The following is a 25000-nucleotide window of genomic DNA, read 5'->3' as shown; positions in this document are numbered from 1 at the left end:
ACTTTTGGTTGTTTTGACATGATTACTAGATGCTTTGAAATGAATTAAAAATGAAATTTTACCTTATGATTTTTGGGACGTTACACCATTCTTCTACTTCGACATCTCTTCCATGCGTCGACTCCTCCCATCTCCGCCCAACGCCTTTGTCGACTCTGTTCAGGCCTTTGCCGTCTCTGCCATATTCTTACTACACTCCAGCATCACCAAAGGTACTCTCTAGCACTCATTTGTTTTTTCGAAATTAAATGAACTTTCTTGTTTATCATCAGAAATAAGATGCATGTATGAAAATAGATGTATTTTCTTCTTTTTCCTTTGAAATCAGAAGCATTTTATTGGACTCATTTTGTTAATCAAATGGTGTGCAATGTTGTTGTATGATAAATTCAAATCACACTTGAGAATTGAGATGGTTTAGCAAAAGAAACAAATTCATATGATGATTATACCATGGTTACGAGGAATGAGGAATGCATTGATATTAAGGAAGTTGAATTGATTAGTGGGGAATGCAATGATATTAAGGAAGTTGGATTGATTATAGGAGACAAACAAACTATATGAAAGTTTGAGGTCTGCTTGTAATAAAAAAAAGTATAATATATTTTTTTGAACATTAAAGTTTTGGTTTACTGGATGAAATGTGAAGAGTTCTTATTGTTACTAATTGAACATGTAAATGGGAGGGAAGGAGCACCCAAGTTCTCAAATTTTTATGTATTTATATTTTTTAAGGGCCTCTTCGACCCAATATCATTTTTCGAGTTATCACCTTTTTTAGTATAAAACTAGTAAAACATCCGAGCTTCGTTGCTGAACGTTTTTTTTGGTATTATGTTATAACATATTTGACAAAGATTACTGAAAATACATTGTATATAATTCAAATAAAAGTTTATGTGTGTTTATTTGATTTAACAACAAAACATTATGTGTAACACTTGGTAAAAACATAGTAGTTTTACAAAGGGTATATTGAGAATTTAAATTATTAATTTTCTTTTGTTTCTTTTGGTGTAGATGCTTAACATTTGAGTCTACCAGTGGCTATTAATGATGGAGTTTGTATTCAACAACAACAAATGATATTCAAATCCTACAAACATAAAATGCAAGTAAAATTGCAAATAACTGTATGTATCCAATCCATACATACATTTCTTGACAACTTTGAGTGGTCATATAACCCATTTTCGAGACTAAAATGCTAAGAAATAGTGAAATAGGAACGAAAAATGCAAAGATTGTTTTTTGAAACTTATAGTGAAATTGATATATACCACAGGGACCAAAAGTGTATTTTATTAAAAAACATGGTTTTACTATTCCTAACTTTGGCTAAAATTAATATATTCCGGGACTAAAATGCTAAAAAACAATGAAATAGAAATGAAAAATACAAAAATATTATATTTTTGGACCTTGCAACAAAATTGATACGCCATAAGGACCAAAAATGTATTTTAATATGTATAATACCAAATATGACACTCTTCCATCAAATATGATACTCTTCCTTCAAATCAAACTTAGGTTGAAGTTCAATTTATTTATTTATTATTATTATTATTATTATTATTTAAGTTTGAAGTTTATAATTAGTTGTTTTTTTCTTTATTATATATGTAAATATATGTATATTTATTTAGTAGTTTTCTTTGGATATTTTATCAAATGGATACATTTTATCTAGTATAAAATAGAACAATCGTCATTTTAATCGGTCAACATAGCTATTCATAGACATAATCAAACATTATGTTTTTAATCATAAACGAGACATATCAAATTAGAGCTTCTGACTTAATCAACTCTCTGACTTAATCATATACGACCCCAACAACCACTATATTTTAGAAGTATAAATACATATTTTTATTTTTAAATGTATAGAATAATTTCAGAAAACATTTGTTTTTTCATATAAATACATTTTTGATTGATATACTTCTAAATATGTAAAATTTGTATATGTCTTCTAGAAATTATATTAATATTCCAAAAAATATATTTGTATTTCTAAAAAACATAAAACTAAGTATTTGTATGATGTTTTGTATTTTGTTTATATAAATATAAAAATGTATTTGTATTTCTAAAAAACATAAAAATATATATTTATATGATGTTTTGTATTTTGTTTATATATAAAAATGCCATTGCTGTCTAATATAAAATCCATACTTAGATAAAAAAAAAAAACATGAAAAATATATAAACTTAAAGATTCCTTTTTACAAAATTGATTTCATCATTTTATAATAACTTGGAAACGTAGAGAAAAGCAAAACAAAAACAAAAAAATAAAAGTTATGGAATTTTAAAAACAAAAAAATATCACAAATACAAAATCAATAAAATTGGATAAACTCTTTCCTATACAAAAACTAGTACTTGAAATGGAAGACGGAGGACGATTAGGGTTTCAGTAACCATTGATCACTATTCTGAACGATGAAGAACATCGTGAAATCCCCCGAAGAAGATGCAGATGCTTCTTCTCCATTTAGTCGCTTACCTGACGAAATCATCCTCCAAATTGTAAACAAATTAATCGATTTGAAAGCCCTTTGCTTTTGCTATCTCGTTTCCAAACGTTTCTCCTCGATTGTACTTCAAGTCGATGCCATTTCCTTCACTTCTTCTATGATAGACGCTAACATTCCCGATACGAACACAATCAGTGATGTCGCCCGAAGTAGGCCGCGTCCGACAGAAGTTTCTTCGTTTTTTGGTGAGGCCTTTCTATCTGCAAAAGGGTTTTTGAACAAGTTTAAAGGGGTGAAGTCCTTATATATCGAACTTCCATCTGTCGGTCACAGAGCTATTGATAATCGTTGTTTGTTCAAATGGAAGGTTAAGTTCGGTAAGAAATCTGTATCGTTTATATTTCTGTCACCGAATTCAATTTGTGATAAGGATGGATTCTATCTCAATGGGAATGGGGATGAGGAAGAAGACGTCGATTTAACCAGTGATTTGATTAAGAAGAAATTTGCCATTTCGATTTGGTGTATGGAGGATGTGATGGCGTGGTATATTATGTTTTTGCACCTTCTTGATAATCTACCAATGCTGGAAGGTGTTTCCATTACTGATTCAGGGAGAAGAGGGAGGTTTTCTCTGAATGGGGAAAAACTCAGTGAGGTGAAGCAATGGTGGTTACATCCACCTTTGGAACCTAGGAAAGAGCTTTTAGGGATTCCTAATATGGTGAGTAAGTGTTACATTCCTGTTTTGAACTTGCCAGTTTCTGGGTACATGATGAAGGGGATATTTTGTGCTCTAATGGAGTCGAAAAATCTAGATGGTGAAATTGATGGGCTTTTGAATAGTGAAGATGGTTTTGATGATAAAGAAGAGGCTGCATATATTGAAGCTATGAAGGAGGTTTTAGAGAAACATAGGGGTTTGATGGACTGATGCAGATGTCCATGTTGTATGAATCAGGTGCATACTCTGAACCTTAATCTTCTTTTAAGTTTTATATCTTAGTCTTTTCTTTTCTACCATACATGTTTACTTAAAGATTACTGTTGAATTCCTCACCCTTAAACATTTCTATTAACATATGGTAGTACTTACTAATTTGCATAAAAATGTCACAAATTTGTCACATGTATAGCATCATCTCCAAGGATAAGAAGAAGGCATTTTACTACTATAAAAGATAAAAACTATGAATTAAGTTGAAAAATTGAAACACTCATAAAACTTATGTTATAGAAACTTTTTATTTGTATTTTGTATATGCTTCATACCATGAACCATGTAGCATGAATCATTTGCGTGTATGCTTTTGTTTTGAAGTAATTGTTAGAAATAATTTGAAGACCAAAATCTCTTGTAGGAGAGGGAGATCGAGTTTGGTAAATATGATTGTTTAATTGAGAATATATTTTGGAAGCCATAAGTAAAGTTGTTAGTTTTAGGGAGAGAATAAAGATTAAAATCGTAAAAGTAAGAAATGAAAGTCCAACAATGTTAATAAAATGCACATTTTACTTAGTAATACTGACTTTAAGAAGCTAAGGTGTATAATTATAATGATCGTGACCAATCATATACATGAAAAGACATATTTCATTACCCAAAAAGGTAAAGTTGGATGACTTATTTGTTAACTAAAATTAGAAGCTTGCAAGAAAAATAATTGAATCATTATCTTCTAACCAATTTGTGATTTACACGAATGACATTTTATATGCTAAAATTATTAGAACTACTTTGCATGAAAAAGATACTACTCATTGAGCTTTATAATTCGTTGGATGTGTATGAGCTTTGTAACTCAAGTTATGTGTATGTATGAAATGTATTTTCAGGTACTGAAGCAAGCTCAATTAACAGCTAACATGTAAAATATCTGTTATATATATGTAACGAATTTATAAATATGGTGTTTCTTGAAGCGGATATTTCCTTAGAAAGATGAAAACATGTTTTAGTATGTAAGTGCTACAATATATAATAATATATGCATCTACGTTCATTAGCCATAAAGTTATCTGTAGATGTAGCCGTTAGCTTGCCCCATGTGCCTTGCACATGAGGGCATTTTGGTAATTTCCCTTTGGTCTTCTCAAGACCATTCACCCACCTTCATCCCCTTGACATAACCCTTCTCCATCCATCACCATTCCCACATTCTATCATAATCCATCCTGATCTCCACTATGATTTGGTACATATATTATGCTTTGTTTATTGTTTATTAATTGCCAAATTAATTGTGGAAAGAGAATAAAGTTTCATGCTACTGTTTATCAGTTCAATCTTCTTTAAAATTATGCACCTATCATTATCATTGATTGTTCTTAATTCTCTTGTTGGATCTGAAAATTATTCCGTTTTTATATATCGATTGAAATTATATCTTATTATCTTCATTTGATCTTTGCTCAAGCTAGATTCATACGAGTGGCGGTGTTTTTAGAGTTTTCTTGGTGTTCTTCACTTGCTTTCTCTAGATTTTTGATTTTGTTTCTCTGGACTTGAAGTTTTAATCTAAAATTCGTTTATGCTAATGATTTATTGATGTTTGTTAAATTTGGTTGAGTATCTTGAGTCTCTAGTGATTTCTATATGATGTTTTCGATGATGATGATTTTTCTGGTGAGGGCTCAAGTGGATTAATCATCAAATGTGTTATCTGATTTTGTTTTTGAATAGATGGAGGCTTTTGGAATTAGTGTGATATTCGAACGAATTTTGTTTTCTATGGTTTCTATGTTTGGTATTTCGATTCAAAGAGAAGATGAATATTGGTGTTTTTTGAAATTGGATTTTATTGTCACTTGATAATGGATTTTTGAATTTGATTCTTTGAAGAATTAAATTTCGGTTGTAGAAATCGATGCTCTTTCAATTCGATAGAATTTTGTCTTGTGGATGTGATGGGTGAAGATTCGTTGTTTTTTGATGGTCTGTGATGTTTTTTATTTTGTTATCAACGAAACTGGGTGCTTTCGTTTTGGTCAAAATTTGATTGTTTGACTTTGAAATTGGAGCTTGAATGGATTTCAATCACAGTTTATGCGAGTTTCGCTTGACTTGAGTTTCGATCGATAGTGAAAATAAGTTGGAAAACGGTTTCTAAAGCTGTTGATGATGGGTGAATGAATGAAATTAATGGCGGTGGACAAAAACAAACGATAACGAGAGTTGGGTATTAAGCAAAATTCTTGGTCAAACGGAAACGTTCCCACAGAGAAAATAAAGTTAGTTTTGATAGTTTGCGGATGGGTGGAAGATGGATTGAAATTGTTTATGGTAGTGATGATTATGGTTTGGAGAATTGGCTTTGTTGTTTAATGGGATGGTGGTCAGTAGGCGGATGGTGGTGGTTGGTTGTTGGTAGTCGGTGGTGGTGTTTTTGAATGTTGAGAGATGGAGAATGGATATGTATACATGGATAATGCTTTTTGATATTACATATTTTATATTTTTAGAAGTAGAAATACGTATTTTGATGTTATTTGAAGTGTTATATATATATATATATATATATATATATATATATATATATATATATATATATATATATATATATATATATATATATATATATATATATATATATATATATATATATATATATATATATATATATATAACACTCATTTGTTGTTTTTTTGGAATAAGATGCATTTTCTTGTTCTTCTTGTAAAATAAGATGCATGTATGAAATTAGATGTATTTTCTTGTTCTTCCTCTGAAATCAGAAGCATTTTCTTGGACTCATTTCGTGAATCAAATGGTATGTTAATATGTTATGTTGTATGATATATTAAAATCACACTTGAGAATTGAGATGGTTTAGCAAAAGAAACAAGTTCATATAATGATTAGAATGATTATACCAGGCTTCTGGGGAATGCAATGACATTAAGGAAGTTGAATATATATTGAAATGTGGAGAATTCTTATTGTTATTAATTGGACATGTAGATTGCGATGGAAGGAGCACCAAGTGTTGAAACTTTTTATGTATTTGTATCTTTTAGAGGCATCTCGAACCCAATATCATTTTTTGAGTTATCACATTTTTTACTATAAAATTTTTCTAAATGTTACAAATAGTATAACTTAATGTTCTCACATCAAGCATATGTTGAAATTCCGTTAAGAAATTATAGATTTTATTTTTATTTATTTATTTTCTTAAAGTTTGTGGTTTGTAATTAGCTGTGTCTTTTTTCTTTATTATTTCTTTAAACTTGTGTATATTTATTTATCAATTTTCTTCGAATATTTTATCAAATATACATTTTATCCGACACAAAATAGAACATAAATGTTAAAATGGTTATTTTCATTTGTCAGTCCAACTATTTAACTATTTAGAGGCGTAATTAAATATCATAGTTTCAATCATAAACATCTTTGTCCGGCCAGAGTTTCTAACTTAATTATGTCTCTTACGTAATCGGATGACTTAATTTTTAGAAGTATAAATACTGTTTTATTATTTAGAAATATAGATATTATTTTAGAAAACATCTTTTTCTCATATTAACATGTTTTTGATTGATAAGTGCATTTTTTTTGCATATAAACACATTTTTGATTGATATACTTTTAAATACATAAAACCTGTATCTATCATTCTAAAAAATATATAAATATTTCATAAAAATATATTAGCATTTCTAAAAAATCATATAAGTTTGTATTTATATGATGTTTTGTTATTTTTATTTTTGTATATAAGTATGTTATTGCGCATTAATACGTATAATATAAAAAAAATACTCAAGTAAAAAACATACCCAGGTAAAAAAACCATAAACAAATTATAAAATTATTATTATTATTATTATTATTATTATTATTATTATTATTATTATTATTTTACAAATTTGATGTCACCATTTTATAATAACTTGAAAACTTGCTATTAGAAATAAAAAGACAAAAACAAAAAGGTTAACAAATTTTAAACATTAACAAAAAAAGAAAAGAAAAGAGAAATTGAGTATTCTAACCATTTTTTGGTGTATTTAAAAAAAAATAAGCACCGTAATTTTTTTTATTTTGCAAAATAACCATAGTTTCCGGAATGGACTATTCCGGAGTCCATTTTGGACTATGTATTTGGGCCGACCCATCAAATAACTTACGGAATGATCATTTCGACTACGACTTATTACATATTTCGAATTACAAAACCATTTTTCGGATTTTATTCCGACACGTTCCACATTTCGATTTACGAACTCTTTATGACACATTACGGGCACCATTACACATTTCAGAGTTAAGATATGGAACACGATCATGATGACCTTGTTGTTTTATGGGTACTTCATTTACTTTTACACTATTAGTTGTTTAAGTCTAAGATTTTTGTTCTTAGAACCTTAGTTCAGAATATGATTAACATCTCTAAAATGCACATAACACATTTCGGGGTATCAATACATGTTCTTATATTAGGACTAACCCAAAACTAGTTTAATTATTTATATTAGGATATTACACATCATAAATTAATATTCCAAAACAACAAATATCATTATGGAATGCTCTAGAATGTGAGGAACTTTTCTGGAATGCAAAGAACATGCCCGAAATTCGAAGAACATGTCCGGAATGTTCATCGTTTTTTGTTCCAGAATCGAGTTTAAACTTATAACCAGTTTTATATTTCCAGCACGACCATATTTTTGATGCATCAGTTACACTGACTTGCAAACCCAAAGTCATTGTGGCTATTTGTGTGGCACTCAGAGACAGACCGTCATGCAAGACTATGTTCCAGAATTCATGTTTTGGGAGGTGATTAGATATTCCTGTAACAGATGAGGATCCATTACTTCCACATTATGTATTTTCTCACATAGCTATCACGAACCCTCAAAGCGAAGTAGAGGAAATGATTTTTGATATTGGGGATTATGAGTTGACTTTCGTGAAGAAAGAATTTTGTCTTCTCATCGGCTTCCACTTTGGTGAATAGTTTCCTGCTTCCATATGCGACTACATCTTCTATATCTGTTAGAGAAGGGTTTCAATGGACGGTTGCCTCGTCGGCCTGTGGTAGAGGAATATTTCTCTTTGGTATCCAACATTGATGAATTCAACATGTATCATGTCGTTAATTTATAATTATCATTACTAATATTCTTACAAATTTAATTGTGAAAAATTTGATGCTGCATATATCCATGATGGAGGATAATTTGGGATCTATTATACTTTTATGTACTCACTGTATTCATTAAGGTTGAGATCCAGTTGAACCAAATGCTAAACAACCTCAAAAAATGGCATACACCGTAAATGAATTTTTATACACTTTTAAGGTAAAATGCATGATTAACAATTTAACATTTGTTGTTTGAAAATATTCTAATACATGATTTTTTCAGACATGGATTCTTGAGAGTTTTCCTGTGAGCATGTTGTTTGGTATCTGACAACCAAATGTGATCTCTTGGGCTGTTGCATGGTCGAAACTGAAGATTTTACACGCGAAGTTGTGCAACTAGTTTCTAATCATCAATGGCGTATGAGTACTTATATATTTTATAATTTTCTTCTATATGTATAATTTACGTTTATTTATAATTTTATAAATTTGTTACTAGGATAATAGACTTATACAAAAGTTGGAGTCGACAGTAGATGTAGAAGTGATTAATCGAGTGTAAGAATGAAATTAGAGTAAAACAATTAATCAGAACACGAGATGTAAATAGAATCTGGTTTCAACTCATATTAACTTTCAACATACAGAGAATGTATTAGACAGAGGAACTTGCAAAAATCTATCTAACCCTGAGTACTACTCCTATTTATAGGAGAACTGAAAGTTACCCAAAAAATACTAAGGACTTGACATTAGACTTTGTTACAAATGCGCCTTAGTAAATAGCTTACAAAAACTAACGAAACGGACTCTTCACACTTCGACATATTACAACATATTTGACTCTACGTTCTCCCCCTTTGTAATCAATGTCGAATTTTCAGTTTGTGAGAATCTGAGAAACAAAATGCATCATCCTTCAAATCTCCATATACCAGCTCATCACTTTCTTCAACTCTGCCTTGTCTCCTTCGTTGTTATTTTTACAGTTGTTCATACGAACAATGAAGTTCATATATTAAGCCGTAGTATATCTTTCAACTTCCAAAGACTGAAACAAGAATCTCTTCGCTTTTCCCTTCTTGTCTTTTCCCGAAAAGACCATATCTATTGGCTTCAAACATATCTCTCCATCAATAAACTTCTTAAGTTCTGCTTGAGACTTCACCACTTCCATATCTACTTTCATTTCCTTTCCCAACGCAGTAGATAGCTCAATTTCTGTTAAAGCTAGACAATCATAGTAATTGTCTATAAAAATTTTGATGTGACCCAACCTAAGTCTCAAAATTTCCTTGCTTGTTCCTTGTAGTTTTGAAGCATCCATGTCTTTTAATATAAATGCAACTTGAATAAGACATTCAAGTTCATTAGTGGGAAATCAACTACCGAAAATCACAAGCAACGTTGTTAGCCCTTACAACATGATACTGAAAAATTTGTATCATGTTCTCGAACATAACATCTTTCTTCACGCTTATCACCCAAACAATCTTGATAAGGGTGTTGGAAGTGTGTCCAAGGTCATTAACTAATTGGTGATATTTCTAATAATAGCAGGGTCCTCTTGGGTTGCCCTCAAGACTCAAAATTGAGTAGAATAAATAATGGGAGTTATTAGTTTATTAATTATTATGGTTTAATAATTACTTAGAAACTAATTGGAAAACAATTTGGGAATTAATTAACAGTTTAATTAATAGAAGGGTTGAATGTGAGTTAATAAATAGTTGGTTGATCAGGGAACATTCTAGAATCCTAGAAAGAAGGGGGTTGGACGAAAATTCCCTTTGGATAAAGGGAATTTCATTCTTAGCCTATCCCATCCCACATGGGTGGAAGGATAAAACCCTAGGAGGTATCCAAGGCTATAAATAGGTCTTTAGGGATTCATTCCTCCTTGCTCATTCTTTAGCTCGAGTATTCGCCACCTTCTTTCTCCCTCACTGTGGAAGAACTTTCCTTATAGTTCATCCCTCCTAGTTTAATATTTGTTCTACTCTTTTGAGTTTATTGGGTGTGAACCAAGAGAGGGATTCTGGTTTGGATCCTCATCATCCAAACAAGGTGGCACGCACAAGGAGTCAAGCTCGAAGGTCATTAGCTGCTAAAGAGGTTAGTATTTCTTCTTGGTATTTTCGAATTTTATAGGGTAGAAGTAATAGTATGAAGCCATAGATCCTTAGGGTGGATGCCCACTTAGGTAAATCGTTTTGTTGTTTCGATTCTTCCGCTACCTAGTTATAGAGTGTATTTGATGCATGTATTACCCAACAGTGGTATCAGAGCCATTGGTTCATGGTTACCTTCACCCTACATCCATGTTTTCTGAAAATACTTGTTTGGAACTGAATGATGAAAGAGTAATAAAAAATTTCGTAATGTGATAAAACTCTAATCAGAGTTCACGACGTGAACTAGCTGTTCACGACATGAACTCAGCAGATCTGAGATTTTTCAAATTTTCCTCTATTTTCGAATTTGAAGTCTTGATAAACATGGATAAATACCAAATTTTGAATTGTTTAAATCTGGAAGAAAGATAAATATTATTTAAATGTGTTTATTTAAATTTGAATATTTATGGATAAATATTAATTAATTATAATTTGAACATTTATTTATTATTTAAATAATGATTTAAATATTTTAATATTATTTATAATAGATGATTATGAATTTGAATATTAACCCCTCATGTTTTATTAATTGTTACATTACATCCTTGTAATTAATTGAATTAATAATAGACAACTAAATTTAAAGAGTTTTAAATTTACCCCTTATACTTATATGTAAGAACATATCTATTGTATGTATAAGAGAATTACAATATGCATCCTTGCATATTTTAAATATTGACATTGTTAGCCTTACCTCGACTAGGCTCACCCGTTCTAATGTAGGGGTTTAAGGAGGTCTCTATGATTCCTAATGAGGTCGGTTTTAATATGCTTCGCGCTTACCACCCTCACCGCCCTATTGCATTTTGAGAATGGAGTTACCAAAAGGGTTTGATAGTGATAATGGTCAATCTAAAAGTATTTTAAATACAAGTATAAAAAAATCTCGTTTTATTTAAAAAGTGAACCTAATGTTATCCATGAAAATTGCACATTCTCTTTATAACTTTTTGATGGAGCTCGTGTGGTTAACCGACACGTCAATTGGAGAGTATAGGTAGAGAATGATGTGAGACTCACAAATCTCAAGCGTAACTTGAGCCGGGGACCACACAATTTTGCATGGGTGATTCACTATCTGTTCAATGATCCGCGACATCCTCGTCATTGAATTTGAGATGAACATAATTCGAGATTAACATGTCATTGATAGTCAATGAATCTCAAAGATCTAGCAGTTTCATAGTGATTGAAATTGACAAAGAGCTTTGTCTACCTAAATACCTTCATGGTGTGTTTACGACATCCCTTTACACATCACGAAGCCAAATATGGATCCTAGCCTTATTCTAGTAATTTGTTTTAGGGTAATTTCTAATTAAGGATTTGTATCAAACTAATTGGAGTCTTATCTTTTGTAGATGTCGAACCAAGCCAACAACAACAACAATTTACATCCTCCTCCTCCTCTAACTCAAAACTCTAAAATCTCCTCCAATAATCTCAATGGGAGAATTGAAAGGTTTGAGACAACCAAATCCATTTTGGATTGAAAGTACAAATTTGGGGAATCTATAAGTGCGCATTTTCATAAGATGAAAACATACTTTGATAGATTGAGCGATTTGGGTGTTAGGATTTCAAGGGAGCAGACCATAGATTGGATCTCGTGCTCTCTTCCCGCTTTGTTTGTTGTTTCCCTTATGGACATAGTGGATGATCCCAACATGACCCTCATGGAACTTCGCGACTTGTTGATAGCTACGGAAGCAAGTATACAAGAAACAGTTCAACTCATTGACCCCACATTGGTCATCGATCATGGAGATGCTAAAGATGAGAAGATTTCTTGTCCAAATAAAAATGGAAAGGCCAAGGTTGGAAAGTCTAACCGAGGTACTAAGAGAAAGGTCCATGATGGAATAGCTAATTGTGCTGATCCACATGAGGCAGTTTGCTTTTACTGCCAAGAAAAGGGACACTGGAAGCGTAGTTGCCCTAAATACCTCGAGGAACTTAACACGGGCAAATTCAAAGTGGCTAGCACCTCAGGTATGTTCATGATAGAATTCCATAACACATCTACTTCTAATTCTTGGATTCGTGATATGGGGTGTGGTACTCACATTTGCTCTGATATGCAGGGACTAAGACAAAGTAGGAAGTTGAAGTATGGTGAGCTCAACCTAATTGTGGGAAACAGGAAAAAGTCAGCTGTTACAAGGATTGGGAACTATGAGATCATGCTTAGTGGTAGTTTTTATCTTAGTTTATTAAATTGTTGCTACTCGTCGGATATGGCACGAAACATTATTTCTTTTCATGCACTTTATAAGGATGGTTGTCATTTTTCTTTTGATAATGATAATGGTGACATTTTGGTTTATAAAAATGGTTGTTTTATTTTTAAAGCTAGTCCTTGTAAAGGTGTGTATGAAAGTATTGTTTGTGATGGTGATATGGATAAACTAATAATGAATGTTGGTTCATCTAATAGTGAATTAGATAAATCATGCTTGTAGCATTATCAACTTGGCCATATAAACAAGAAACGCATTGCCAAGTTCCAATATGATGTAATCTTGGAATCATTTGACCTTAATTCGGATGATGTATGCGAATCTTGCTTACTTGGCAAGATGAAAAAAGCGCCATTCATAGGCCACTGTGAAAGAGGCAAGGATTTGTTAGACCTAATGCACACAGATGTTTGTGGACCCTTCAAATCCACCACAAGACATGGAGAAAGATACTTCGTGACTTTTACTGACGATTTTAGTAGATATGGATATATCTATCTAATCAAGCATAAGTCAGAAACTTTTGAGGTGTTCAAAGAGTTTCAAAATGAAGTAGAGAACCAATTGGGCAGAAAGAGCAAGATGCTTCGATCCGATAGGGGTGGAGAATACTTAAGTCTTGAATTCTACGATCATCTAAAGAATTGTGGAATAGTTTAACAATTATCTCCTCCCAGAACACTGCAGTTGAATGGTGTGCTTGAAAGGAGAAATAGAACCTTGTTAGACATGGTTCGATCTATGATGAGTCGAGCTACACTTCCGATATCCTTTTGGGGGTATGCCTTAGAGACAGCCTCCCACATCTTAAACATTGTATCTACTAAGAAGGTTGCTAAAACACCCTCTGAAATGTGGAGTGGGACACGTCCTTCTCTAGCACATATAAAGGTTTGGGGATGTGAAGCTTTTGTTCGTCGCGAGGCGAATGACAAGCTCGAACCCCGATCAGAGAAGTATTACTTCATTGGTTATCCACAAAAGTCATTTAGATACTTGTTCTTCAAGCCTTCGGAAAACGAAGTGTTTGTTGCCCGAAGAGGATTCTTCCTTGAGAGGGATCTTATTTCCAAAAGGGACAGTGGGAGCCAAATTGACCTTGAAGAGCTTCAAGAGTCAAATGAAGAAGAACCTTTAGTAGACACTAACACTCAAACCGAGGTGTCTCAAAATGTAGAGGAACCACATCCTTAAGCAGACCCACCTATTGAGCAAAATGATATATCTCCATCTTCCCTTCGCAGATCTAATAGAGTTCGTTCTCCTCCGGAGTTCTATGGTTTCCATGTGAGCACAAAAAGAGACGTATTGATCAGTGATCGTACACTGGTTGATATGGATGAACCATCCAGCTATAAGGAAGCGATGGCAGGAACTCAAGCTGCTAAGTGGAAGGAAAGCATGGAGAGCGAGATTCAATCTATGCATGACAACCAAGTTTGTAATTTGGTTGATCCAAAACCTGGAACTAAGATTGTTGGGTGCAAATGGATCTTTAAGAAGAAGACAGACATGGATGGGAATGTGCACACGTTCAAGGCTAGGTTGGTTGTAAAGGATTACACTCAGAATCAAGGAATTGATTATGAGGAAACCTTTTCACCAGTAGCCAAGATCAAGTCTATTAGGAAATTACTTGCCATAACAGCCTTTCATGATTATGAAGTATGGCAAATAGATGTGAAAACCGCTTTCCTTAATGGAAAACTCGCAAAGGAAGTGTAAATGGCACAACCTGAGGGTTTTATAGATCCAAAATATCCAAATAGAGTGTGTAAGCTTGAAAGGTCCATATATGGACTAAAAAAAGCGTCTCGCAGCTGGAACCTCTGCTTTCATGAAAAGATAAAAGAGTTTGGTTTTTCAAGAAGTGAAGGAGAGTCTTGCATATATATCAAGGCTAGTAGGAGTAATGCAGTCTTCCTAGTGTTGTATGTGGATGACATACTCCTTATAGGAAATGATATCCCGACGTTGCATGGTGTTAAAACGTGGCTAAGGAGTTGTTTTGCTATGAAGGATCTGGGAGAGGATGCATACATACTTGGTATAAGGATCTATAGAGATAGATCGAAACATTTGATAGGACTGAGCCAGAGTACATACTTGGATAAGATCTTGAAGAAATTCAATATGCAAGACTCCAAGAAAGGTTATCTACCTATGCAGCATGGCACAAAATTGAGTAAGACTCAATGTCCTAGTTCTAGTGATGAACAGGAAAGAATGAGTCGAGTCCCATATGCTTCTGCTATAGGATCGATCATGTATGCCATGACATGTACTCGTCCTGACGTCTCATTTGCTCTGAGCATGGTGATTCATTTTCAGGACAACCTAGGTGAAAGTCATTGGATGGATGTAAAGAACATTTTAAAATAACTAAGAAGAACAAAGGATATGTTCTTGGTATATGGGGGTAAGGATGAGTTGAGAGTCACAGGTTATACAGATGCCATTTTCCAGACTGATAGGGACAAATCATGTTCACGGTCTGGATGGGTATTCTTGCTTGATGGAGGAGCGGTCACTTGGAAGAGTTTCAAGCAGTCGACAGTGGCAGACTCCACGTGCGAGTCAGAGTATATAGCAGCTAGTGAAGCTACAAAAGAAGCTACATGGTTGAAGAATTTCATTGATGATCTTGGTGTCGTTCCGAGCATCAAGGATCCCTTGGAAATCTTCTGTGACAATGAGGGTGTAGTCGCTTTGACGAAAGAACCCACAGACCATGGTAACTCAAGACATATACTTAGAAAATTCCACTATGTGAGACATCGAGTTGAGAATGAGGATATTATCGTGAGCAGAGTATCGTTGGAGGAGAATCCAGGCGATCCATTCACTAAACCATGATCGAGGATCAAGCATGATAGTCATACTAGATCTATAGGCATTAGATTTGCTGAAGATATGGTGTAGTTGTTTAGTTTGATAATTCTTGAAACATTTAGCAGTATGAATTTGTAATAGAATTGATGTTGATTTTGTGGAGACTTAAAAGTGCTAGACTGCTATCATTTCTGTTCATTTATTACTATGTTTCACTTTTGCATGTTTAGAACCCACTTCTCGAGTATTAATTGCTCAGGCCTCCACAATCGGTCATACTCTTGGAAGTAAGTAGTGATTCAAGACTGTCATGAGTATTGGTGGATTGACCATGTTGATTGGCCATAACATAGTGATTGTATCAACACTCATGAGTACTTAATAGTGATTTAAGTATTGGATCAACCCGCACTTAGAGATTACTTCATGGATTCAATGACGAGTAATTCTAAGATAATAATATCTTTTGTTCTTCAAACGGAGATACATGTGGGGCTTTGTTTTGTGATTTTGTTATGCATTGGTGTACTCCAACGTTATCCGTAGCTGGTAGCTGTAACGGGTATATTCATGTGTAACATGATGAAATAGACAATAACTATGTAGTCAAAGTTTATTCGTCCCTTCTGCCTTAATAAGAGAAGCGATATCTATGGGCCCCTCGATGATTTGGTGCTGACATCTTAAATACCTGGCCGGGTGCTGAGTAGAATTGACGTGTTCAATTTAGTAGTCAGATGTAGTCGTCACAAATATATATTGGGAAACATAATCTTGAATTCTGAGATTGACCATTATCCATGTCTCAAATTCATACAGATATCATGAGGATGAAGGAATAGTTGATCACTTATCTGAGGGCTGAAACTGATTAGATCAAAGTTCAGCAGATGCATTGGATGGCATTTTCTCTGTTGATTATTAGAGAAATATAGAACCATATAGTTGATGACTTGTCCAAGTGGGAGACTGTTGGAAGTGTGTCCAAGGTCATTAACTAATTGGTGATATTTCTAATAATAGTAGGGTCCTATTGGGTTGCCTCAAGACTCAAAATTGAGTAGAATAAATAATAGGAGTTATTAGTTTATTAATTATTATGGTTTAATAATTAAATAGAAACTAACTGGAAAACAATTTGGGAATTAATTAACAGTTTAATTAATAGAAGGGTTGAATGTGAGTTAATCAATAGTTGGTTGATCAGGGAACATTCTAGAACCCTAGAAAGAAGGGGGTTGGACGAAAATTCCCTTTGGATAAAGGGAATTTCGTTCTTAACCTATCCTATCCCAGATTGGTGGAAGGATAAAACCCTAGGAGGTATCCAAGGCTATAAATAGGGCCTTAGGGATTCATTCCTCCTTGCTCATTCTTTGGCTCGAGTATTCGCCACCTTTTTTCTCTCTCATTGTGGAAGAACTTTCCTTATAGTTCATCCCTCCTAGTTTAATATTTGTTCTACTCTTTTGAGTTCATTGGGTGTGAACCAAGAGAAGGATTCTGGTTTGGATCCTCATCATCCAAACAAGGTGGCACGCACAAGGAGTCAAGCTCGAAGGTCATTAGCTGCTATACAGGTTAGTATTTCTTCTTGGTATTTTTGAATTCCATAGGGTAGGAGTAATAGTATGAAGCCATAGATCCATAGGGTGCATGTACACTTAGGTAAATCGTTTTGTTGTTTCGATTCTTCCGCAACCTAGTTATAAAGTGTATTTGATGCATGTATTACCCAACAAAGGGACCATACCTCCTCCTGTTCTTTTCGAACCACAACATGAAACCTAAGTTTCATATGGAGAAAATCATCTTCATTTGGAAACTTCTTGGTGATCTTATACTGAGCTGTGATGAACATCATTTCATTTATAGGAAAGTCAAGCTGATTCATATCGGTATTTTTGATAGAATAGCTTTTTCGTGGCTTCTTTTCGAATGCATGCATGTGATTTTATGAGACTCTGGCTTCGATATTTTCGTAACTATGAAGCTTCTTTGGATCACCCTTATCCTTCGTTGGTGGATCTTTTTCACAAAGCCTCAATATACTTTGAATCTGTCTTTGCTTTTCGATATCTACTTCTAGCTTAGCTTTCTTTTCATCTTTTGATTCTTCAATAAGTATTTCTTTTCCTTTACCCCTATCTGCTTCAGTTGGATTTGGTTTTGATGAGTTTGAACTACCACCTTCAATAATTGAGCGTATGCTTATCCTTTTCTGAATAGGTTTTATTGTGGTTTTGGTTGCCATCATCGTTGTAGGTTTCGGAATAATAAGAGTTGGAATTTGAGTTGACACCACCTTTCCAACTGTTTTAGCTTTAACCTATCATCCTTTGTTTTCTTTCATATCTTTACCAACCTTCTTTTCGTTTTCTCCCCCTTGCACCCCTGTGACAACAGGTGGGGCACCAATTGGTAAAATGTTTGCGAATTTGGATAAAGGAGCCACAAATTTCTTAATGCCTTCGTTAAGAAAATGAAACTTCTGAGTTAAAAACTTAGGAGTTAAAAGAGAAGTTGGAGCAGGCTTTGACACGAGTTCTTTTAATTCTCCAAGAAGAACTCCTATCTTGTGAAAATTCAGAATATCTTCACTTGACTTTGCTTCAACCTTCGGTATCAAAGATTGATAACATTCCACAACCTTCGTTACAGCAACAACAATAGTATCTACTTTGTTCTGAAGAGAAGAATAATTTGAACTTAGCTCATGGATTTCTTTGGAAAATTCGAGTTTCATCTCCTCAAGTTTGCGATTAACATCCTCTCGCACAGTCTTGACATCTTTTACAAAAAGAACATGACGTTCTTTTTCTACCATTTGAAGCTCTTTAATTTCAGAATTGAAAGAATCAGCCTGAGCTTTGACTCTTAGCTCATTGTTCTTGTCCATCATATCCATTTTCTTTTGAAGATGAAGCTCATGGGCTTTGAGCATTACATTGACCTCTATTCCTGAAACGGAGTGTTTGCTCCTGAGTCAGCTTAGGATTGCAAAATGGAGTTGAGCTTTCGATTAAGTATTTTGCATTGTTTTCCAGACATCAGCATGTGATCTGGAATATTTTTTTCCTCAGAATCAAATTCCAAGTCTGCAAACATTCCTCCAAAACCTCCTCCATCAGTTTCATCATCGGAATTTGGTTTTGGTGGATCAGTGGATTGAGATTTAAAGAGTGTGGTGAAAGGTTGTTGTAAGATATTTTCGAAAGTTGGTGAAGTTGTGGTGGTGTGGACTTTCTAAATAAATGGTGGAAGAGAAACGGTTGTAGTTGTAGTAGGTTAGAAAGAAGATGACGTAATAATACCTTGAGTAATAGATTTCGTGCCCTCATCACCCATGTTGATATCAGCACCCGTATCAGATACGTTTACTTGAATGTATGAAATTGGAACCTCCTCATTAGATGATTTGGTTATCACAATTTCGGGTGGAATAACAGTTGTTGTTGTTGAAGTTGATGAAATGGTTGGAGACTTTGATACCAAGGGCGTTTCTGGGACAATTTCACTTTTGGATGATTCTTCGTGAATAACCAGTTTTCGCTTCTTCCTCTTTTCGGCAATATGTTTTGCCACATCTTCAGCTCTACGCTTCTTCGAAGATGGAGGGACTGGTGTAGGAATTTCACGAACTATGACCCCTCTCCTGTTGATTTGAGTTTTTTGAACAAGAGGAGATTGATCATCAAAAGAATTTCTTGACTTGTGAGACATCTTCTTCAAACGCTTGAACACCCCTGATTTCGAAGGTATTAATTCCTTCGAAGAACCAGTTGTTGTCTTTTCCTTTGGCTTATCATCTTTTTTCGACACTTTCTCTTTACCATCAACACCTTTATTGGGTGATTTGTCCAGGATCTTCTTAGGGCTTTCTTGCAAAGGTATTTCGACAATTTCTTTCTTTGATTTCGTAGACTTCTTAGAAGACACTTCATCATTCTTTGATAATAAAACTCTAGTTTCTACTGAAGGATTAACCTTTTTCAAGTATGCCACCAAAATTGGTTTTGAAGGATCTATCTTCTTGAGCATTGCATCCGGAATTCGTGCTACATTCAGAAACACCTTAGCATCATTTTCAATAGTGTAACGCCCGCAAATCCGGGCTAGTCAAATTAGAGGCAATAGGGGTCGAAAATGAATTTTTGACAAAAGATTATTTAGAGTAAATAATCTTAACCAAATTGTAGAATATGTCTCAAGGTTTCCATGCATATAAAGAACACCGAAATCCGAGTTATAACGAAGAAGTTATGACCCGTCGAAGTTTCGTAACGGAACCAGCACGACACCGGGAAGCGTAAATAGTGAATTTGCGATAGAGTGAGATTTAACCTTAGTGATCTAAACGAAAGTCGTACAATATGTCGAACTAAGAACATCGATAAAAAGAACGCCCCAATCTGACTTCGTATGAAGAAGTTATGATTTTTTGAAGTTTCGAGCTAGCAGTGTACAACCCGAAATTCGAATATTAGATCGAGTGATTTTTAGCCGACACGAACTAAAGGAGGATTGAAGATCTTGTTAAAAGTAGTGTAACGAGAAAAAGATGGGCGAAAACGGATGTCAGATGAAGAAGTTATGAGGATTTAACGGATGTCAGATGAAGAAGTTTTGAGGATTTAAAATCGACTCAAAATTAGCCGACGGAGTCTAAATGAAAGTTGTAGAGTACGCTCCCACCTTCGTGTGGATATAAAGAACGTCAAAAACGGAGCTCGTATGTGGAAGATACGAATTTTTGAAGTTGGTACTCGAAAATGCGAAACCTGGTGCAAGACTGATGACGTGGCACGATCCCAGCGGTCGCTTGCAGCCCACGGTCCTCGCTTTGGATCTTGACACCTGCCCTCGCTTTACGCCCAGCGTAATGTCCGAACTTCGGCCTATAAAAGCCAGCGAAGGCTGCCGACTTTCTTGCACATTTTTCACTTCTCTCTCTACAAGCTTTCTCTCTCTAGCTTCCCAAACCACCCCTAAGCCCTAGTTAAAACCCTTAGCTCCCGAGGGAAGCCCCGAGGCTCCTGGAGTCCCGAGAAAAAGGAGTCTTTCGGTTTCGAAATGCTGCTCCAATTAAGTTCCGATTTTCGATAAAATTCGCTGTAAGTGTGCTACGCTTACGCAAATTTTTATATAGCTTTCAAATAATTATAGGAATGTTATTAGGTCCTTAAAATAATTATTTGGGCTATTATTATGAGTGTTATTAATGCTTAATAAAAGTCAGACTAATTGATTTGTTGCGATTATCGTTAGATTAAACCCTAGTGGTATTGGTACTAGATTTTATCGAAGGAAAATCGTTTTGAGAGTGTCGGAGCGCTGTCCGAGTGCTGAGTCACCACCTTTCAGGTGAGTGCATAGTTACTTTCAGCTTACACATAGATATGAAGTATTTTATTATAAATTACGTGCTATGTGTGCATATTGTCTGAATACTTGCTGTCTATGCTGGTGAAAGATTTTTTTATACATGTTTTAAATGATGTAAACTGTATAAAGTATTTTATATCTACAAAATATGTTGGGTAAAACATGGGTAGATGAATGATGAGGGATAAAAGCTGAAATAGAGGAACATTAGTAGCATCGACCTAGTGCCCTATAGGTATACATTGGCAGCAGTGGACCTAGTACCCTATAGATGAGCACTAGCAGCTGCGCCACAACCTATGGATGTTTTAGATCTACGGTAAACGTCCTAGCAGCTGCGCTCTAAGGATAGTATCTGCAGCTGCGCCTAATAGGGAGCCTTATGACCATGACAGTAGCGTTTAAAGGTCAATACCGGCAGAAGCGCCTCATAGAAAATGTCCCAATTCCGGCAGCTGCGCCTAAGTGACAATATTAGCAGCTGCGCTTGTCCAATGTGTCATTTGCAACAATGGACTTCATGTTGGTTCCTTAGGATGATCCTTAGGAATGAATGAATGAGAAATAGCTGATTCTTAGGGTAGACCCCTAGGAATAAAGAAGATAATGGGGATGGGTAATTGGGTTGATTGTTTGATTATTTAAACATAATAATTATATTATTGTGGGTTGAAAACCCTATGTACTCACCAGGTTTCCCAACCTGACCCACTCAGTTTATTTATATCATAGGTGTTGATATGAAGTCACATTACACTGAGAGATTTAAAGAGATGTAGATCACTAGTGTAAATAAATGTAAGTTCTGTTTATGCTTATGTTTCGGTATTAACGATGACATCCCAAATGTTTTAAAATGAATAAAATACGTTTCTTCGAAAATGTTTTAATAACGTATTTATCGTGTTTTTCTGGGAACAAATTCCGCAACATTTTTATTAAAAGAAGTACTCTGATTTTTACAAAGCATAAACAAAATCGGTCTTTTCTGGCCGTGAAAATGGGGATGTCACAGTTGGTATCAGAGCATTAGTTTAAGCGAACTAGGAATATGGATTTCTTTCTAGACTTAAACTTAGAATGCTAAGCGATGGTTGTGACGTGTGAGCACTAACTTATTTTAGGAATTATGCCTAAAATGCTTTTATGTGCTAAATACTTGTGCCTGATACGCTGTTATTTGTTTGGATCTATGGTCTGTTGCCGACCGGATCTGGAAACCTTATGTGTTTAGGATTCTAAACGTACGACTACGATATTAGAACTAGCATGTAAACGTTTCGGAGTGATATGGATGATTTAACCGTCAATCCTAAGTAAAGGCCTAGATTCACCTTATTCGGTGTGTAGATCAAGATGGCAAGAACCCGTAGCGGAAACGTGAATGCAAATGGGAACCAAAACTAACCCCCAGTGATTGAGCAAATACCGGTTGTGGTAGCCGCTGCTGAGCCAATAACGATGGCCGCAGTGCAAGCGATGATCCAAGCAATGTTGGATCGTTAAATGGAGGAAACCAGGCGTTTGCTCCAACAAAATCGAGAGGAAGCGACTATTCAGATCAAACGGCCCGAGTTGAATGAAGGGCATACCGAGGAGGATAACTATAGTGGGACTGTTGGTCAAGTCAACCCACCAATAGTTCGACAAAACAACCAAGATGAGGAAGTCGATAGGAATGGATGCAAGTACAAGTATTTTATGACTTGCAAGCCATCGACTTTCACTGGAAAGGAGGATCCGATCGGGGTTATGGATTGGATCTCGGAGATGGAATTAACTTTCATGACGTGCGGTTGCAAGGGAAAACAACCGACCACATTTTCAGTGCGTCAGTTTCGAGGAGGCGCGGTACATTGGTGGAATACCTTGGGGAAGACTCTGAGCCCCAATGAGCCCCTGCAACTGACATGGGCATAATTTCTGGTGCAATTCAAACGTAGGTACTGCTCAGCCCAAAATCTGCTCGAGCTAGAAAACCAATTCCTTACCTTGAAGAAAGGAAGCATGTCTGTTGATAAATACACCAACAACTTCACAGAGAAGATGGAGTTCGCCTTACGTCTTGTTCCGGATGAGCTGACGAAAGTTGACAAGTATGCAAAAGGACTTCCATGGGAGTACGCGGTGCCAGTGCGTCAGGCACCTACTTTGGAGGCAGCTATCTGGGCTGCCAAGTCGGTTGAGGAAATAATCAAGGAAAGAGCCGCCAACAAGACCGAGGTTGGAGAAAAGAGGAAGTTTTAGGGGTCTGTGAAGCCTGATGAGAGAAGCAAGTCCAGTACAAGGAAGTTTAGAGGAGGAAGGAGTGAAGAAAGATGGTGCGAGAAGTGCAAAAAGAAACACTCTAGAAAATGCGGTGAGGAGGTGACTTGTTTCAAGTGTGGGAAGCATGGACATTATGCCAACGAGTGTAAATTCAACAAAAGGGTGTGTTACGAATGTAACGAGGAAGGGCACTTCAAGCAAGATTGCCCAAAGAGAGAAGGGGCTACAAAGCCAAATGTGCCGCCAAAACCAAAGGCAAGAGCATTTCAAATGATCCTTGACGAAGCAGCTGACGATGCAAGGAATCAGGAGTAAGGGTGGATATATAGAGATCGAGTTATGAAGAAGCCATATAGATAGTGTCATATGATGTAGCCTATTAGAGGCATAATCTAGGGTGAACTTGAACACCCATGTAATCGTTTCAAGAAATAATATAAAACCTTTGTTTTGTTATCTGATGTGTTAAGTTGTTGTGTGGTTTTCTTGTATGGTGACTTGGAAAAATTGCGAGACAATACTTGGGACGAGTATGAGTAGGTGTGAATGGTAGTAGAGGCCTATACTACCGGAAGCACATGACTCACACTTGGATCAGGGAAAGTCACAAGGTTACCAAGAAGCTAGTAATTGATTTCGTTTTATTCAAGTATGTCGTTACCATTGTTTCGGTAATGACTAAGAAGATTGTTGTTATCCTGACCCTAGTGGTCATATCCCATTGAGTCCGACTACAATGAGTAGGTTACGTGGTTCAGAGAACCAAGTTTGATGAAGCGTCCGACTTAAACCAAACGATTGAAATCAAAGCGATCAATAGAAGTATCGCGCTTGTTGTTAAAAAAAAAGTTGGTAGCCAGAATTGCCTAATGTTAAAGTGTGATTATATCACATTAGAACATGAAGGAAGGCATAGTCTGTTTTAGAATTTAACTCTAAGAGACCTAAGTCTAAGTGTTGAAACATACGATGATAGGTCATTAGAATATGACACATCGATCTATAGTAGTAATAAAAGAACTCATCTCAAGTTCATATCTAGTAAGGATTGAGATTGTGACTTGAAGGTCATAATTTGGAGTCTAACCTGAGGTAGAGAGCAGGTGCACGATCGAGTACTGCTTACAGTCAATGAGTCTAAGAGATAGACTTGAAGTAATATAGAAGTTATAATTATTACCTAGGATGAAGAGATGACATATGGAGTCATTATACGAGCCTTGTTTTGTTGATGATTCCGGGACGTAATCATCCTAAGGGGGAGATAATTGTAACGCCCGCAAATCCGGGCTAGTCAAATTAGAGGCAATAGGGGTCGAAAACGACTTTTCGACAAAAGATTATTTAGAATAAATAATCTTAACCAAGTTTTAGAATATGTCTCAAGGTTTCCGTGCATATAAAGAACGCCGAAATCCGAGTTATAACGAAGAAGTTATGACCCGTCGAAGTTTCGCAACGGAACCAACACGGCACCGGGAAGCGTAAATAGTGAA

At 35.1% G+C, this 25000-nt stretch overlaps 2 protein-coding genes across 6 annotated transcripts; both read left to right on the top strand.

The window, feature by feature from the left end:
• Window positions 1-2373: 2373 nt before the first annotated feature.
• Window positions 2374-6597, top strand: LOC111883515 (F-box protein At4g18380). Of its 5 annotated transcripts, none has more exons than XM_023879837.3 (2): window positions 2374-3453; window positions 6454-6597. In XM_023879837.3, exon 1 carries the CDS (start codon window positions 2458-2460, stop codon window positions 3424-3426), a length of 969 nt encoding a protein of 322 aa, XP_023735605.1. In that variant the 5' UTR covers window positions 2374-2457; the 3' UTR covers window positions 3427-3453; window positions 6454-6597. The 5 variants fall into 5 exon arrangements, with proteins under 5 accessions (XP_023735605.1, XP_023735603.1, XP_023735606.1 ...); XM_023879835.3 differs by lacking the exon at window positions 6454-6597 and adding an exon at window positions 5176-5976; XM_023879838.3 differs by lacking the exon at window positions 6454-6597 and adding an exon at window positions 5536-5973.
• A 5825-nt stretch (window positions 6598-12422) lies between these two features.
• On the top strand, window positions 12423-17759 carry LOC128132924 (uncharacterized). The gene is made up of 3 exons (XM_052769931.1): window positions 12423-12771; window positions 17346-17431; window positions 17727-17759. Exons 1-3 carry the CDS (start codon window positions 12423-12425, stop codon window positions 17757-17759), a joined length of 468 nt encoding a protein of 155 aa, XP_052625891.1.
• The last annotated feature ends 7241 nt before the right edge of the window (window positions 17760-25000 follow it).

Source organism: Lactuca sativa, chromosome 3 (assembly GCF_002870075.4).
Source record: "Lactuca sativa cultivar Salinas chromosome 3, Lsat_Salinas_v11, whole genome shotgun sequence".
Classification (NCBI taxonomy): domain Eukaryota; kingdom Viridiplantae; phylum Streptophyta; class Magnoliopsida; order Asterales; family Asteraceae; genus Lactuca; species Lactuca sativa.
This window is presented reverse-complemented; position numbering and strand designations above follow the sequence as displayed.

Bases quoted from the DNA above. Each gene is read 5' to 3' on its own strand.
- LOC128132924 (XM_052769931.1), top strand. From the start codon at position 12,423: ATGGACATAGTGGATGATCCCAACATGACCCTCATGGAACTTCGCGAC. The intron at 12,772-17,345 runs GTATGTTCATGA...GTGTGAACCAAG, and splicing joins CAAAGTGGCTAGCACCTCAG to AGAAGGATTCTGGTTTGGAT. The intron at 17,432-17,726 runs GTTAGTATTTCT...TTTCATTTATAG, and splicing joins GGTCATTAGCTGCTATACAG to GAAAGTCAAGCTGATTCATA.
- LOC111883515 (XM_023879837.3), top strand. From the start codon at position 2,458: ATGAAGAACATCGTGAAATCCCCCGAAGAAGATGCAGATGCTTCTTCT.